The following is a 17,075-nucleotide window of genomic DNA, read 5'->3' as shown; positions in this document are numbered from 1 at the left end:
ATGGTCAACTCTTCACAGGGATGCTGTAACACCTCAGGTGGAGGTTCCTGTATCAAACCAGGTTTATGATCAGCAAGTCCAAGTGAGGCCAGTGGTGAACCCTGTGGTGACCCTATTGCAAAAGGTAAAAGGTATCCACATTTTGCTATGTTACAGCCTTATTCTAAAATGGATTTAAAAAAGAATTCTCAATCTACACACAATACCCCACTTTTGCAAATGTACAAAAATGTAAAACAGAAATATTGAAATACTCGACATGTTGCTCAGGTGCATCCTGTTTCCATTGATCATCCTTGAGATGTTTCTACAACTTGATTAGAGTCCACCTGTGGTAAATTCAATTGATTGGTCATGATTTGGAAAGGCACACACCTGTCTATATAAGGTCCCACAGTTGACAGTGCATGAGCTCAGAGACGATCGTGTTGAGACACAGATATGGGGAAGGGTACCAAAACATTTATGCAGCATTGAAGGTCCCCAAGAACACAGTGGCCCCCATCATTCTTAAATGGAAGAAATTTGGAAGCACCAAGAACACAGTGGCCCCCATCATTCTTAAATGGAAGAAATTTGGAAGCACCAAGACACTTCCTAGAGCTGGCCGCAAAGCCAAACTGAGGTGAGGAAGCCACGCCTCAGTAAAAGGCACATGACAGCCCGCTTGGAGTTTGACAAAGGGCACCTAAAGGACAAGATTATCTGCTGATGAAACCAATATTGAACACTTTTGGCCTGAATACCAAGTGTCACATCTGGAGGAAACCTGGCACCATCCCTACGGTGAAGCATGGTGGTGGCAGCATCATGCTGTGGGGATGTTTTTCAGTGGCAGGGGCAGGGAGACTAGTCAGGATCGAGGGAAATATGAACGGAGCAAAGTACAGAGAGATCCTTGATGAAAACCTGCTCCAGAGCACTCAGGACCTCAGACTGGGGCGAACGTTCACCTTCCAACAGGACAACGACCCTAAGCACACAGCCAAGACAATACAAGAGAGGCTTCGGGACATGTCTCTGAATGTCCTTGAGTGGACCAGCCAGAGCCCGGACTTGAACCTGAGCGAACATCTCTGGAGAGACCTGAAAATAGCTGTGCAGGGACGCTCCCCATCCAACCTGACAGACCTTGAGAGGATCTGCAGAGAAGAATGGGAGAAACTTCCCAAATACAGGTGTGCCAAGCTTGTAGCATCCTGTCCAAGAAGACTCTAGGATGTAATCGCTGCCAAAGGTGCTTCAATAAAGTACGGAGTAAAGGGTCTGAATACTTATGTGTCACAGCTGTTGAATGAAGTGGACCAAGGTGCAGCGTGGTGACTGTACATTTTCTTTTTATTAGAAATGACGCCGACAAAACAATAAACAATACAAAACAAACCGTGGCTAAGTGCCACAAACAAAGTTAACTTCCCACAAAGACAGGTGGGAAAAAGGGCTCCCTAAGTATGGTTCTCAATCAGAGACAACGAACACAGCTGTCCCTGATTGAGAACCTTACCCGGCCAAAACATAGGAATAAAAATAAAGAAACATAGAATACCCACCCCAACTCACACCCTGACCAAACCAAAATAGAGACATAAAAAGGATCTCTAAGGTCAGGGCGTGACATTATGTAAATGTGATATTTCCGTTTTTTTTATATACCTGTTTTTGCTTTGTAATTATGGGGCATTGTGTGTAGATTGAGGAGTGAAAAAAAACGATTTAATACATTTTAGAATAAGTCTGTAACGTATCGTATTAGGTCATTTAAGAGTCTAATGTGTTACATAAGAATAATAAGTTAAGAGAGTGACATAGGATATTCATTCGTATAGCAATCGACAACAACCATGTACTTTCAAAATCCCTGTCAGTTATTTAATTAATTGCAGCAAGCCGTTGCCAACCCATTTGAAGCTGCTGGGCGACATGGCTACAACGTGGGCAAATTAGAACAAGTAAGCGGCATAACACCCTTCTGGCTCAATGTGGCAGAGAAAATCATCAATGATGTATGCAGGATTACAAGTCTAAAAGGATCCCTGTAGATCTCTCTGATTTCACTTCAATTCAAGATGCTGGCGATCAGAGAGGCTTTGAACAGTGGGAGGACTACACAACGGACGAGTTTACCTTGATTGTTGGCCGTCTGACTGGACTCGTCCTCAATAACCTCATGGATAATTTCACGAAGGAGCGCAGGGGGACATCAGTAAGCACGAGTGTCTGACAGACCTGGGTATCAACATGGACGTTTGCAATTTTCTTTGTGGATGGGAGAATTTTGTAGTTAGCATGACAAACGGACAGGAGATCAGTCGCTCTCCGGGACCACTGCCTGTTGGCCAAAGCGCCGTCAACGATCAACGCCATCGCCTGAGAGTGCTCTCCCATCCACAAAGAGGTTTAGAGGAGTCCTTGGGGCCCTTAGTCTCCAAGAGCCACTGTGAGGTAGCCAGTAGCACACAGAGATGCCCCAAACTGCAGCAGGGACAGAAAGAGATCACAGGTTTATGGTTCCTTTACCAATTAGTCCCGTACACATTATTATTAGTATGTCCAATTATTAACAGTATGGGTGTTAAGATTTGCAGTTGGGCTAAATATTGCAAATTGTCCTTTCTGGAAGCTCTTTTTTGTCATGCTACTGTTATATTACTACATTAGAAAAATGTGGTATTTTGTGTTGTTTGGAAACTGTTGCCCTCAATGTAGTTGCACAATGGCCTAGTGGAATCACTCTTTCACATATTTTTCAACTAAACAGTAGCCTATGAACACTGTGGACACTGTTGCACATGGACAGCTCCCAGTGCTGAATTGCCAAACTCAGAATGTAGACCTGCTTCAACATTATTGAGCTACTAATTGTAATCCGGTTTGGAGCGAGCGGTCGCATTTGCATTCGCTCCGCAGGTAGTATAACTTTTCATTACATTTCATTATATTTCATTATAGTACAACGGTTTGATTTGTCTAACCTTAGCAATTTCTTCTTAGCTAGCTACATAGCCGTCTGTGTATCAAAGATAATTGCGTAATTATCGTATTTCGTCGTCTATCGTAGTCCACACTGCTATCTGCCCAGCAGCTAGCCAGCTAGCAAACGTCCACCGTCTACCGAATAGTAGTATAACTTTTCATTACATTTCATTATAGTACAACGGTTTGATTTTCATTTTCATTACAGTACAACGGTTTGATTTGTTTGATCTTAGCTAGCTACATAGCCGTCTTTGTATCAAACATAATTGTGTAGTTATTGAGGTTCGCTAGCCAGCTATCTTCGTCCTAACGTAACGCAACGTAGCCAACACTGCTAGCTAGCCACCGAATAGCAGCATTGTAGAAACGAGTGCATTACAACGGAACGACTTGATTTGTGTAGTGTTAGCTGGCTACACAGTTGTCTTTGCTATCTTTGATTTGTTTGATCTTAGCTAGCTACTTAGCTGGCTACATAGCCGTCTTTGTATCAAAGATAATTGTGTAGTTATCGAGGTTCGCTGAGGTTCGCTAGCCAGGTATTCTCGTCCTAACGTAACGTAACGTAACGTAGTCAACCCTGCTAGCTAGCCAGCTAGCCACCGATTAGCAGCACTGTAGAAACGATTACATTACAACGGAACGACTTGATTTGTGTAGTGTTAGCTAGCTACATAGTTTTCTTTGCTATCTTTGTATCTAAGATAATTGTGTAGCTTTGAGTAATTATCGGTTAGCTAGCCAGCTATTTTCGCATGCCGCGCTGCCGTCCTCCTACCTAGCCAACACTGCTAGCTAACACTGCTAGCTAGCCAACTTCTACCGAATAGCAGCACTGTAGAAACTTACATTACAACGGAACGACTTGATTAGCGTAGTGTTAGCTAGTTGTCTTTGCTGTCCTTGTATCCATGATAATTGTGTAGTTTAGAGAAATTTAGAGAAATTGTCGAGGTTACCTAGCCAGCTTCACTTTCAACAACGCAGCCACTGCTAGCCAGGCTACTTCACCAGCCAGCAGTACTATATCATTTTAGTCAATAAGATCTTTTATTTTATTTTTTTTGCAACGTAAGCTTAACTTTCTGAACATTCGAGACGTGTAGTCCACTTGTCATTCTAATCTCCTTTGCATTAGCGTAGCCTCTTCTGTAGCCTGTCAACTATGTGTCTGTCTATCCCTGTACTCTCCTCTCTGCACAGACCATACAAACGCTTCACACCGCGTGGCCGCGCCCACCCTAACCTGGTGGTCCCAGCCCGCACGACTCACGTGGAGTTCCAGGTCTCCGGTAGCCTCTGGAACTGCCGATCTGCGGCCAACAAGGCAGAGCTCATCTCAGCCTATGCGTCCCTCCAGTCCCTCGACTTCTTGGCACTGACGGAAACATGGCTCACCACAGATAACACTGCTACTCCTACTGCTCTCTCTTCGCCTGCCCACGTGTTCTCGCACACCCCGAGAGCTTCTGGTCAGCGGGGTGGTGGCACCGGGATCCTCATCTCTCCCAAGTGGTCATTCTCTCTTTCTCCCCTTACCCATCTGTCTATCGCCTCCTTTGAATTCCATGCTGTCACAGTTACCAGCCCTTTCAAGCTTAACATCCTTATCATTTATCGCCCTCCAGGTTCCCTTGGAGAGTTCATCAATGAGCTTGATGCCTTGATAAGCTCCTTTCCTGAGGACGGCTCACCTCTCACAGTTCTGGGTGACTTTAACCTCCCCATGTCTACCTTTGACTCATTCCTCTCTGCCTCCTTCTTTCCACTCCTCTCCTCTTTTGACCTCACCCTCTCACCTTCCCCCCCTACTCACAAGGCAGGCAATACGCTTGACCTCATCTTTACTAGATGCTGTTCTTCCACTAACCTCATTGCAACTCCCCTCCAAGTCTCCGACCACTACCTTGTATCCTTTTCCCTCTCGCTCTCATCCAACACTTCCCACACTGCCCCTACTCGGATGGTATCGCGCCGTCCCAACCTTCGCTCTCTCATCCCCGCTACTCTCTCCTCTTCCATCCTATCATCTCTTCCCTCTGCCCAAACCTTCTCCAACCTATCTCCTGATTCTGCCTCCTCAACCCTCCTCTCCTCCCTTTCTGCATCCTTTGACTCTCTATGTCCCCTATCCTCCAGGCCGGCTCGGTCCTCCCCTCCCGCTCCGTGGCTCGACGACTCATTGCGAGCTCACAGAACAGGGCTCCGGGCAGCCGAGCGGAAATGGAGGAAAACTCGCCTCCCTGCGGACCTGGCATCCTTTCACTCCCTCCTCTCTACATTTTCCTCTTCTGTCTCTGCTGCTAAAGCCACTTTCTACCACTCTAAATTCCAAGCATCTGCCTCTAACCCTAGGAAGCTCTTTGCCACCTTCTCCTCCCTCCTGAATCCTCCCCCCCCCCCCCTCCTCCCTCTCTGCAGACGACTTCGTCAACCATTTCGAAAAGAAGGTCGACGACATCCGATCCTCGTTTGCTAAGTCAAACGACACCGCTGGTTCTGCTCACACTGCCCTACCCTGTGCTCTGACCTCTTTCTCCCCTCTCTCTCCAGATGAAATCTCGCGTCTTGTGACGGCCGGCCGCCCAACAACCTGCCTCCTCTCTTCTCCAGACCATTTCCGGAGACCTTCTCCCTTACCTCACCTCGCTCATCAACTCATCCTTGACCGCTGGCTACGTCCCTTCCGTCTTCAAGAGAGCGAGAGTTGCACCCCTTCTGAAAAAACCTACACTCGATCCCTCCGATGTCAACAACTACAGACCAGTATCCCTTCTTTCTTTTCTCTCCAAAACTCTTGAACGTGCCGTCCTTGGCCAGCTCTCCTGCTATCTCTCTCAGAATGACCTTCTTGATCCAAATCAGTCAGGTTTCAAGACTAGTCACTCAACTGAGACTGCTCTTCTCTGTATCACGGAGGCGCTCCGCACTGCTAAAGCTAACTCTCTCTCCTCTGCTCTCATCCTTCTAGACCTATCGGCTGCCTTCGATACTGTGAACCATCAGATCCTCCTCTCCACCCTCTCCGAGTTGGGCATCTCCGGCGCGGCCCACGCTTGGATTGCGTCCTACCTGACAGGTCGCTCCTACCAGGTGGCGTGGCGAGAATCTGTCTCCTCACCACGCGCTCTCACCACTGGTGTCCCCCAGGGCTCTGTTCTAGGCCCTCTCCTATTCTCGCTATACACCAAGTCACTTGGCTCTGTCATAACCTCACATGGTCTCTCCTATCATTGCTATGCAGACAACACACAATTAATCTTCTCTTTTCCCCCTTCTGATGACCAGGTGGCGAATCGCATCTCTGCATGTCTGGCAGACATATCAGTGTGGATGACGGATCACCACCTCAAGCTGAACCTCGGCAAGACGGAGCTGCTCTTCCTCCCGGGGAAGGACTGCCCGTTCCATGATCTCGCCATCACGGTTGACAACTCCATTGTGTCCTCCTCCCAGAGCGCTAAGAACCTTGGCGTGATCCTGGACAACACCCTGTCGTTCTCAACTAACATCAAGGCGGTGGCCCGTTCCTGTAGGTTCATGCTCTACAACATCCGCAGAGTACGACCCTGCCTCACACAGGAAGCGGCGCAGGTCCTAATCCAGGCACTTGTCATCTCCCGTCTGGATTACTGCAACTCGCTGTTGGCTGGGCTCCCTGCCTGTGCCATTAAACCCCTACAACTCATCCAGAACGCCGCAGCCCGTCTGGTGTTCAACCTTCCCAAGTTCTCTCACGTCACCCCGCTCCTCCGCTCTCTCCACTGGCTTCCAGTTGAAGCTCGCATCCGCTACAAGACCATGGTGCTTGCCTACGGAGCTGTGAGGGGAACGGCACCTCAGTACCTTCAGGCTCTGATCAGGCCCTACACCCAAACAAGGGCACTGCGTTCATCCACCTCTGGCCTGCTCGCCTCCCTACCACTGAGGAAGTACAGTTCCCGCTCAGCCCAGTCAAAACTGTTCGCTGCTCTGGCACCCCAATGGTGGAACAAACTCCCTCACGACGCCAGGACAGCGGAGTCAATCACCACCTTCCGGAGACACCTGAAACCCCACCTCTTCAAGGAATACCTAGGATAGGATAAAGCAATCCTTCTGCCCCCCCCCCCTTAAAAGATTTAGATGCACTATTGTAAAGTGGCTGTTCCACTGGATGTCATAAGGTGAATGCACCAATTTGTAAGTCGCTCTGGATAAGAGCGTCTGCTAAATGACTTAAATGTAAATGTAAATGTAATTCTGGAGCAGGGGAAGGAACTGAACATAAAGAGACATACATCAGTGTGGTGTCTTCTGCTTCACGTTCCTTATCAAGCCACTAGAGCAGGGGTACTCAACTACTATTTGAGAAGGTCCAGTGATACACATTTCCTAGGTGACAAATGTCCGGCCCTGTGGTACAGCATGCTCTCGATGGACGTCCTGTGGACCCTTAGGGGACAGGCTGAATTTCTTCAACCTCCTGAGGTTGAAGAGTCGCTGTCGTGCCTTCACCACGGTGTCTTTGTGGTTTGACCATTTCAGCTCCCAGCTGATGCGTACGCTGAGGAACTTTAAGTTTTTGACAGTCTCCACGGTGGCCCCATTGATGAGAATGGGGCACGCCCAGCCTGGTTCCTCCTGAAGTCCACAATCAGCTCCTTTGTTTTGCTGACGTTGAGGGAGTGGTTGTTTACCTGGCACCACGCCATCCGTGCCTACCTCCTCTCTGTAGGCCATCTCGTTGGTAATCAGGCCTACTACTGTTGTGTCATCAGCAAACTTGATGATGGAGTTGGAACTGCGTGAGGCCATGGAGTCATGGATATACAGGAGGGGACTGAGGATGCACCCCTGTGGGGCCCCGTTTTGAGGATCAGAGTCGAGGAGGTAATGTTGCCTACCTTCACCACAAGGGGACGGCCCGTCATGAAGTCTAGGACCCAGTTGCATTGGGAGGAGTTCAGACCCGCGAGCTTTGTGGTGAGCTTAGAGGGCATAGTGGTATTGAAGGCCAAGATGTAGTTTATGAACAGCATCCTCACATGCATTCCTTTTTTCCAGGTGGGTGACGGTAGTGTGCAGTGCAATGGCTATACCGTGGATCTGTTGGTGCGGTCGGCGATTTGGAGAAGGTCTAGTGTGTCAGGGAGGGAGAAGGTGATGTGGTCTTTGACTAGCCTCTCGAAGCACAGGCAGACAATTCTGGTCTTTTTTTTCACCAATTGGTCTTTTGACCAATCAGATCAGCTCTGAATAAGATCTGATGTGATTGGTCAAAAGACCAATTTGTGTTAAAATATCAGCATTTGGTTACCTGTATACACGCAGCCAGAGGGGGACACATTTTCCCATTTGACCAGTAGTGGGGTATTGTCCTAACCACACAAATAAACCACACCCTAGCTACACATACAGTGCTTTCAGAAAGTGTTCATACCCCTTGACTTATTACACGTGTTACAGACAGAATTCAAAATGGATGAAATATTTTTTTTCTCAACCATCTACACACAATACCCCATATTTTTGTAAATGTATTGAAAATGAAATACAGATATCTAATTTACATAAGTATTCACACCCCTGAGTCAATACATGTTAGAATCACCTTTGGCAGCGACATGAGTCTTTCTGGGGAAGTCTCTAAGAGCTTTGCACACTTGGATTGTACAATATTTTCCCATTCTTTTCAAAATTCTTAGTGCTGTCAAATTGGTTGATCATTGCTAGACAACCATTTTCAAGTCTTGCCATAGATTTAAGTCAAAACTGTAACACGGCCACTCCGGGACATTCACCGTCTTCTTGGTAAGCAAATCCAGTGGGGATTTGGCGTTGTGTTTTAGGTTCTTGTCCTGCTGACGGGTGAATTTTTCTCTCAGTGTCTGGTGGAAAGCAGACTGAACCAGGTTGTCCTCTAGGATTTTGCCTGTGATTAGCTCAATTCTGTTTTTTTAGCTTGAAGAACTCTCCAGTCCTTAATGATTACAAGCTCACCCATAACAGATTCAGAGGGGTTGGGTAAAATGCAGAAGACACATTTCACTTGAGTGCATTCAGTTGTACAACTGACTAGGTGTCTCCCTTTCCCTTTCCCATGATGAAGCCACCACTATGCATGAAAATATGGAGAATGGTACTCTAATGTGTTGTATTGAATTTTCCCAAAACATGACATTTGTTATGCAGTATTACTTTAGTGCCTTGTTGCAAACAGGATGCATGTTTTGGAATATGTTTTATTCTGTACAGACTTCCTCTCTTTCACTCTGTTAATTAGGTTAGTATTGTAGGGTAACTACAATGTTGTTGATCCATCCTCAGTTTTCTCCCATCACAGCCATTAAACTCTGTATGTGTTTTGAAGTCACCATTTGCCTCATGCTGAAATCCCTGAGCGGTTTCCTTCCTCTCTGGCAACTGAGTTCAGAAGTACACCTGTATATTTGTAGTGACTGGGTGTATTGATACACATTTACATTTACATTTAAGTCATTTAGCAGACGCTCTTATCCAGAGCGACTTCACATCCAAAGTATAATTAATAACTTCACCATGCTGAAAGGGTTATTCAATGTTTACTTTTGTAATTTTTTAACCCATCTAGCAATACATACTCTTTGCGAGGCATTGGAAAACCTCCCTGGTTTTTGTGGTTGAATCTGTTTGAAATGCACTGCTTGACTGAGGGACCTTACAGATTATTGTATGAACGGGGTACAGAGAAGAGGTAGTCATCCAAAAATCATGTTAAACTCTTATTGCACAGAGTGAGGCAAGTGAGGAAAAAAATCTCAACTTAATCCATTTTAAATCAGGCTGTAACACAACAAAATGTGGAAAAAGTCAAGGGGTGTGAATATTTTCTGAAGGGACTGTATACCTGCTATGAATCCAAGTCTCCTGAAATATGGGGCTTTCTCCTTGGACTTCTCCCTGCGCAGGATGTTGTTTCCTATGTGTTTCTGCTACCAAACAGGAGAACTGATGTCCATCCTCCCCTGAGCAACATGAAGACCAAGTGCGAGAAAATAGAATGAAAGTTCCCTTTACCCGACATATAATTATGTTGAGAAACTGTTTTGTATTTTAAACTAATACTAAACATACAGCATATTTACACTGGCCTTGTCATTTCCATAATATGTTCCACACTCCACAAACTGATAATGGTGCAAATGGCCTAGGATATGCCATTGATAGCCTACTGATAGTATAGAGGACATTACTTTTTTTTACACGCCATAGACATGCATATAAAAGTAGGCCTATTCACACTTCACCCGTCTTCATTGCTTCTTTCGTTTAATTTCCTATAATTCAATACCTTTTGCACCAATTATGCAGCTGTTCATTTTCCAAACAGGTGGTTGTGAACCTACAACGTTAGTGCTATTTGGTATCCTTCGGACATCTCTAAACTTAAGCCGAACCCTAGCCGTAACCCTTACCTAACCTTAACCATAACCCTTAACTAACCGTAACCATTTTAAAACATCCGAGTTGGGACGGCCCAAGGATCCCGTTCCTATCAGCCAACCAGCCATTGAGAATCCATTTTGTTCGGTTTTGACAAGATGGTATACAGCTGGTCATATTTGACTTTTCGTAGCAAGTTAGAATTTACGCAGCAGGTTAGGAGAATTAGGTAATGTTAGGAAATGGGTTGCAAAAATGCAACAAAAAAAACGACTTTTGACGTTTACTTAACAAAAGCTGTATCCCTTCTAGCCATTACCCTTTTGTTCTCCCTGACCTATACGGTATTTTGATTCGTCTGAGGCTATGATGTGTTAAAATTGAAAGTGAAAGAGTTCTCCCCACTAAACGCTGACACATTTAGCTAACACAGTTTACCTTGACAGCGTTTAACAAAGTAATAGGGGTAGAAAAGTAAAGTGCAGTAAGCTGTCTCGCCTTTCATAAGGGGTCTCGGTTTGTGGATTCGTTAGCCCATCTTGATTGAAGATGCTCAATAATTCTCGACCGTGCCAACCTCAAAGCGCTGGTTTTTCCTTCGAAAATACTCGCAGGTGAGTTCATTTTTCTGAGGCCCACATGGTAATTTGAGAAACATTTACTGCAACAACAAAAACATCTTTATAATAATCAGGGCTGTCAACTTTTTAAGAAAGCTTGGAGTGACTTGCATTGCCCTCTGGCACAACCCCTAGACAGGTTTTACAGTTCTAAAGCTAATTCCTTGCCATTCTACGTATTTTGACATGGCTTAGGCCTACTGTATGACCAGGGTGGAAAATAAAATAAAACCACAGGTCAGGTGTATTCAAGATGCTTTGAACATTAAATAAACAGTCAATTGTACAACTTTGTTACTTTGAGATCTTTGGGATTACATTTAAAGTATCCTAATATATTTTTTTAGGTGGTTTGACACATTATTCAGACAGTAATGAGATGAGGAGACAGGCAAATGGGAGAAACCGTTGGAAGCAGGGACTGTCTGTCCTCAGGTGGAAAGTACGTGACATGTGCCAGGGAGTGTTACCACCACACCAGGGTTCTCCAACTGGCAGGCAAAATTTGGCCCGGGTGTGGTTTTATTTGGCCCCCCAAGTTTTCGGTGCAAAAATAAATAAACATTTGTGTGGAATTTTCATTGTAGGACATAAAAGACTGTAAAAATATCAGGAAATCTTCTCCAAGTTATCTTAATTTAAGAAATCTGTTCCCAAGTATTCCCCGCATAATAGAGAGACGCGTGATCGTATACAAATGTAAGCAAGGTTTGAAATTATTATGTTTTAGTCAAACGTATCTGTTTGGGCTTCTTGCTGCCAGTTCGCAGTCTACAAATTATTTGTAATTATTTTCCGGCCCTCTGACCATCCTCTCCAGACAAAAATCGGTCTGAGGCAGCATCTAGTTGTTTATCCCTGCACTACACCAAGGCTCTGCACAGGAAATATTAATATTAATGGTTGATGGCAGTGGGTAACCAAATCATAGATTTCAGTCTCCTTGTCAATAGACTGCTTTCAAGCTAAGGGCATACATTTTGTAATTTGGGTGAACTTTCTTTAAAACAGATCTCCAAGAAAATCCTGCTTGCTCTCCAGGAGGGTTCACCACCGCAATCTATGTTTCCCAAGTGCTTTTCAAAATGTTCTTATTTTAACAATTAATTTCTCAATCACAAACCTTAAAAAAAAATCTAATGAATATCACTAAGGTGGTTTATCCCTACTAGTTTAAGATCCTTGCCATCATCGTACTCTACATAGACAAAATATGATGTGTTTATGTGTTGTGAGTTCCCCTACCATCTCTGCTTAACATGTGCACAATATTAAAATGTCAAAATATATTTGAGGCCTGGAGCATTTAATATCCGATGCTTATTTGTAGGACTTATTCAAAACTGTCCATGAATGCCTGCAAAAATACATAGCCTCATATACTTCATTTTCAAACACTCAAGTAGGCATATTAGATTTCAAATATGTGATTACACTGGCATAGTTACACATCAGGTCCCCCTACCAAACTTCCCTGCTAAAACATACTGGTCTCTGTCTACTGCCCTATCGTTGTCACAGCCTTAATGCCAATCACCAAACGAGGGGACAAATGCAAGTGTGGATTAAATCGACTTTAGTAAACACTGTCAAACAGATGCATTCTGTAATAGGCACGGGAGTAACGCCTCGATTACACCGATAGCGTTATTGCATTTTGGTACACGAGAAGTACATTTATTTCCAATGGAATGCTGCGTTTGCCTTGCAACATTGTGTTGCAGAGGCAGTTGCGGTGCATTCTGTGTGGTGCATACGTTGGATATATTGAACATATACATAAAACTGTATGCATAGACGGCTTGACAGAAAAGGTAGTAAAAGGTGAATGTTAAACTTTTGTTGCACACATATCCAGATGATGCTGCGTACCATTTAGCGCAATGACGCTGTCGGTGTGATAGAGGCGTAACAGCAACCTAATTTTGTTGGCATTGTACATAAACCAGTGCTACTGTGCTGCTCTCTCCATCCAGCTCCACTCTGCTCTTGATTAATCCTCTTGATCCCTTACATAACTAGGCCAATCATCTTCTTCAAAGTGCCGTGGCTCACAGTGCTGTGATAGAACAATGATAGAGGTTCCGCTCGTGATGTTAAATTGCAGGCGCAGATGCTCCGATTTCAAAACGATTTGGAGCACAGTTGAAAAGTCAACGCACTGACTAGGAACTAACTAGTCAGGACGTGACTATAAAAATAAAAGCAGTACTTTTCAATGCGTGAGATATGAGGTGTGGCGTCTGAGCATGAGAAGAGGGTCAAATGCGTCACACGGCCAATGCGTGAGAGTTGGCAGCTCTGTTTAATAAGATGTTATGTTTGTACCACAGTGTTGTGACAGATCTCGAGGTTGTGCGGTGGATGTGAGGGGCTCGAGTCAAGACCCAATTCATGCACAATTAAAGGGCAACTCCACCACTTTTCAACCTAATTTTCATTATCTCCAGCACAATACAAGTGTCAACCAGAGGAGGCTAGTGGGAGGTGCTATAGGACTACTGGCTCATTGTAATGGCTGGAATGGCATGACTAGAACTGTATCAAACATATCTCAACCACATGTTTGACCCAGTTCCATTTAGTCTATTCCAGACATTACAATGAACCCTTCCTCCTATAGCTTCTCCCACCAGCCGCCTCTGGATTGTCAACATATGTGAAAACAGCACATTTGTACGTTTTGTCTGAAAAAAATATAACGTAAAAAAGTTCTACCCGATGACATCAAAAGTTAAAACGGAGATTCACCATGACGTGGGGAGCAAGAATACCCTCCCTTGGGCTAGAAACTCATTGCAGGTTTTGAAAATCACTTTTTTACTTTTAACCCTGCCCTGTGATTAGCAATGTTTTAGGACCTTATCTTTTTAACCACATATCATAGAAACGTGTTGTTTTCACATACAGTGACTACCTCATGAAGCTGGTTGAGAGAAGAGTGTGCAAAGCTGTCATCAAGGCAAAGGGTGGATACTTTGAAGAATCTCAAATATAAAATATATTTTGATTTGTTTAACATTTTTTTGGTTACTACATGATTCCATATGTGCTATTTCATAGTTTTGATGTCTTCAAAATTATTCTACAATGTATAAAATATTACAAATAAAGAAAAACCCTTGAATGAGTAGGTGTGTCCAAACTTTTGACTGGTACTGTATGTAGACACTGGTTTTGTGCAGGAGATGAATGAGGTTGAAAAGTGGCGGAATTGTCCTTTAATTACTGTGCCTGTCTGAAATTGTTAAAGACACTGATGTAAAATGTCATTTATTCTGAATATGACATATTTTTGTAAAATTGTGAACCTACAGACAGATTACTAAGAATATAGCACAGTTTAAAGCAGGTTAATTACTGCACGCCTACATATTGTTACCATGTAAATGCATAGTTTTAGCATAGACTGTAGAGGAAGCTTTCCTGAATAATCTCTGCTTTTAGTAGGCTTAGGTTTAGAGCCCGACCGACATGTTTTTTGGGGTCCAATTCCGAATGTTGTTGTTTTTTTGGGGGGGTGGGGGGGGCAAAACTTATGATACCAATATATCTCCTGACATACTATTTTACAGCAGGGAAATTAAGAAGTGCAATTTTTCCACGCTGAATTTTCATAAATTGCCATCCAAACAAGCAATTATCCAATAACTATGCTTCAAATGTTGATTTCATACTTTGTGACAATAATGGCACATCATGAGAATGGCTGCGAGTGTTCAGATGAGCATGAAATTCCCTATTTTCGTTCAATTTATTGAATATCGGTTATCAGTGGAGTTATCGACCAATATAGCTTTAAAAGGCCAATATCGGCTGATAATATCAGTGAATCGATATATCGGTCTGGCTCTACATAGGCTAACACAATGCCAGTTCCTCTAAATATACCCAACATTGCATAAAAAGTGCTCACTTTGCAGGAATGCTGTGTTGGAAGGGAATTTGTCTGAGCTTGGTTACAGTTCTCCTAAGGCAAGGAAGACTGGAACCACCATCGCTGGCATAGTCTTCAAGGTGAGAATCAGTCATTACACATTTTCCGCTTATTGTGATGTAGCTGTTTCAGGGTTGAGCTCAGCACAATCAATACCCTAAGTATGATTATACTTTGGGTTTCCTCCCTCCACAGGATGGGGTGATACTTGGAGCTGACACAAGAGCCACTGATGACATGGTGGTAGCTGACAAGAATTGCATGAAGATCCACTACATTGCACCTAACATTTAGTAAGTGCCACAAAGAATACACCTCGTACAGTATAATAGTGTAGCTTGTGTAACCCCTATGTAGATCAGCATCAGCCCCTGCACAATGGTAGGCACAGACTGGGGCTTTTGTTGAAGTCTATTTGAGCCACCATGCTTCACCCACTAATCTCCGTTTTTATTGTAGCTGTTGTGGAGCAGGTGTGGCTGCAGATGCAGAAGTCACCACTCAGATGATGTCATCCAATATGGAGCTGCACTCACTCAGCACAGGACGCCCTCCCCTTGTTGTCACGGTTACCCGACAACTGAAACAGATGCTCTTCAGGTGAGCGAGAGCATGAATGAGTCTGTGACGATGGGAAAATAAGACCACTACAGTGGCCACTCTCATAACACGGTTTGAATGCTCTCAATCCAGTTACTTTCCAGACCATAATATAAAATAACAGACACAGCAGTGCCTTCGTCAATGATAGCACATCCCTCATTTGATTACAACAACCAGTTTTTATCAAGAACATTTTGATGATGCTGTTACATTGTAGCGCTCTACACCTGAATTGTGACTTCCGCTCCAGGTACCAGGGACATATTGGCTCCTCTCTGATTGTTGGAGGTGTGGATGTGACTGGCGCTCACCTCTACAGCGTCTACCCACACGGCTCCTACGACAAACTACCATTCCTTACCATGGGTATGCTCTCCATTAGTTTATCTAGTCAATTCTTGACTCTGTCATTTATGGAGATTTTTTTTTGCACCATCTGTCCGTGTTTCAGTTCATCATAATCACAGATAGTGTTGTCTGTATTGTTTCTCTTTGGTAATCGTCTATTGCCATCAAATAATTAATCTGGGCCGTGTGAAGAGCTTCTAATGGTATGAAGTTGTATTGAATATTGAAACATTAGATAAGGTAACATTACTGCCGTTGTTTTTGCAGGTTCAGGAGCAGGTGCAGCTATTTCAATATTTGAGGACAGATACAGACCAAACATGGAGGTGAGATGCAGTTATTCTCATTGAACAGTTGTTCATTTCATAAAATGTATTGCTCACCTGTCTAAACTGTCTATCTTGCTCAGCTGGACGAGGCTAAAAAACTGGTGCGGGATGCCATTGCTGCTGGGATTTTCTGTGACCTGGGCTCTGGCAGCAACGTGGACCTGTGTGTCATCACCCAGGCAGGGGTTCAGTACCTTAGGGGCTATGACCAGCCTGTCCAGAAGGGGAAAAAGTGAGCTATACAAGTTTCTACTGGGCTACAACCAACAACATTTTGTGAATATTACTTGATTATTCATAACGGGAATTTACAATATACTCTCTCTCTTTCCTTTCTCTGTCTGTTTCCAGAGAAGGACAGTACAAGTACAAGCCTGGCACCACTGCAGTTTTGACAAAGACTGTCACACCCCTGCCTCTGGATGTTGTTGATGAATCAATTCAGCTCATGGACACTCAGTGAAATGTATGCTGCAGCAGGAATCATCAAACACACTTGTGAATTCTAACACTCATTAGCAAAAGTATCTACTTTAATAATAAATAGCTAGATGAACTTGTGAATTGATAATGGCATTGGGTTTTGCATAGCTTATTACACATACTTGGCAGATTTTTTAATTAAATAATTTACTTTCAAAACAGTATTGCAGTGTATGAAACATTAAAAGGCAATAAAATATTTCTTACATGCGATAAGGGCATTAAGTATCAGCAACAATCATTGGTAATTTGCATTGCGATCGCCTTACTGGTACTTAATACCAAAATACAATGAATGCATTTAGACATTTCTATTAGACCTACATGTATTAGCAGGTTCTACAAGAACATGCATGCAATAGTACATCACTGAGT

At 43.9% G+C, this 17,075-nt stretch overlaps 1 protein-coding gene across 1 annotated transcript; it reads left to right on the top strand.

Annotated features, from left to right (window-relative positions):
* Positions 1 to 10,678: 10,678 nt before the first annotated feature.
* LOC129831218 (proteasome subunit beta type-7-like) lies at positions 10,679 to 16,916 on the top strand. Its single transcript, XM_055894383.1, has 8 exons — positions 10,679 to 10,994; positions 14,924 to 15,017; positions 15,133 to 15,230; positions 15,397 to 15,537; positions 15,791 to 15,906; positions 16,156 to 16,214; positions 16,298 to 16,449; positions 16,569 to 16,916. Exons 1-8 carry the CDS (start codon positions 10,930 to 10,932, stop codon positions 16,678 to 16,680), a joined length of 837 nt encoding a protein of 278 aa, XP_055750358.1. The 5' UTR covers positions 10,679 to 10,929; the 3' UTR covers positions 16,681 to 16,916.
* Positions 16,917 to 17,075: the final 159 nt, after the last annotated feature.

This window comes from Salvelinus fontinalis, chromosome 32 (assembly GCF_029448725.1).
Source record: "Salvelinus fontinalis isolate EN_2023a chromosome 32, ASM2944872v1, whole genome shotgun sequence".
Lineage (NCBI taxonomy): Eukaryota > Metazoa > Chordata > Actinopteri > Salmoniformes > Salmonidae > Salvelinus > Salvelinus fontinalis.
The sequence above is the reverse complement of the archived record's forward strand: the minus strand, read 5'-3'. Positions and strand labels throughout refer to the sequence as shown.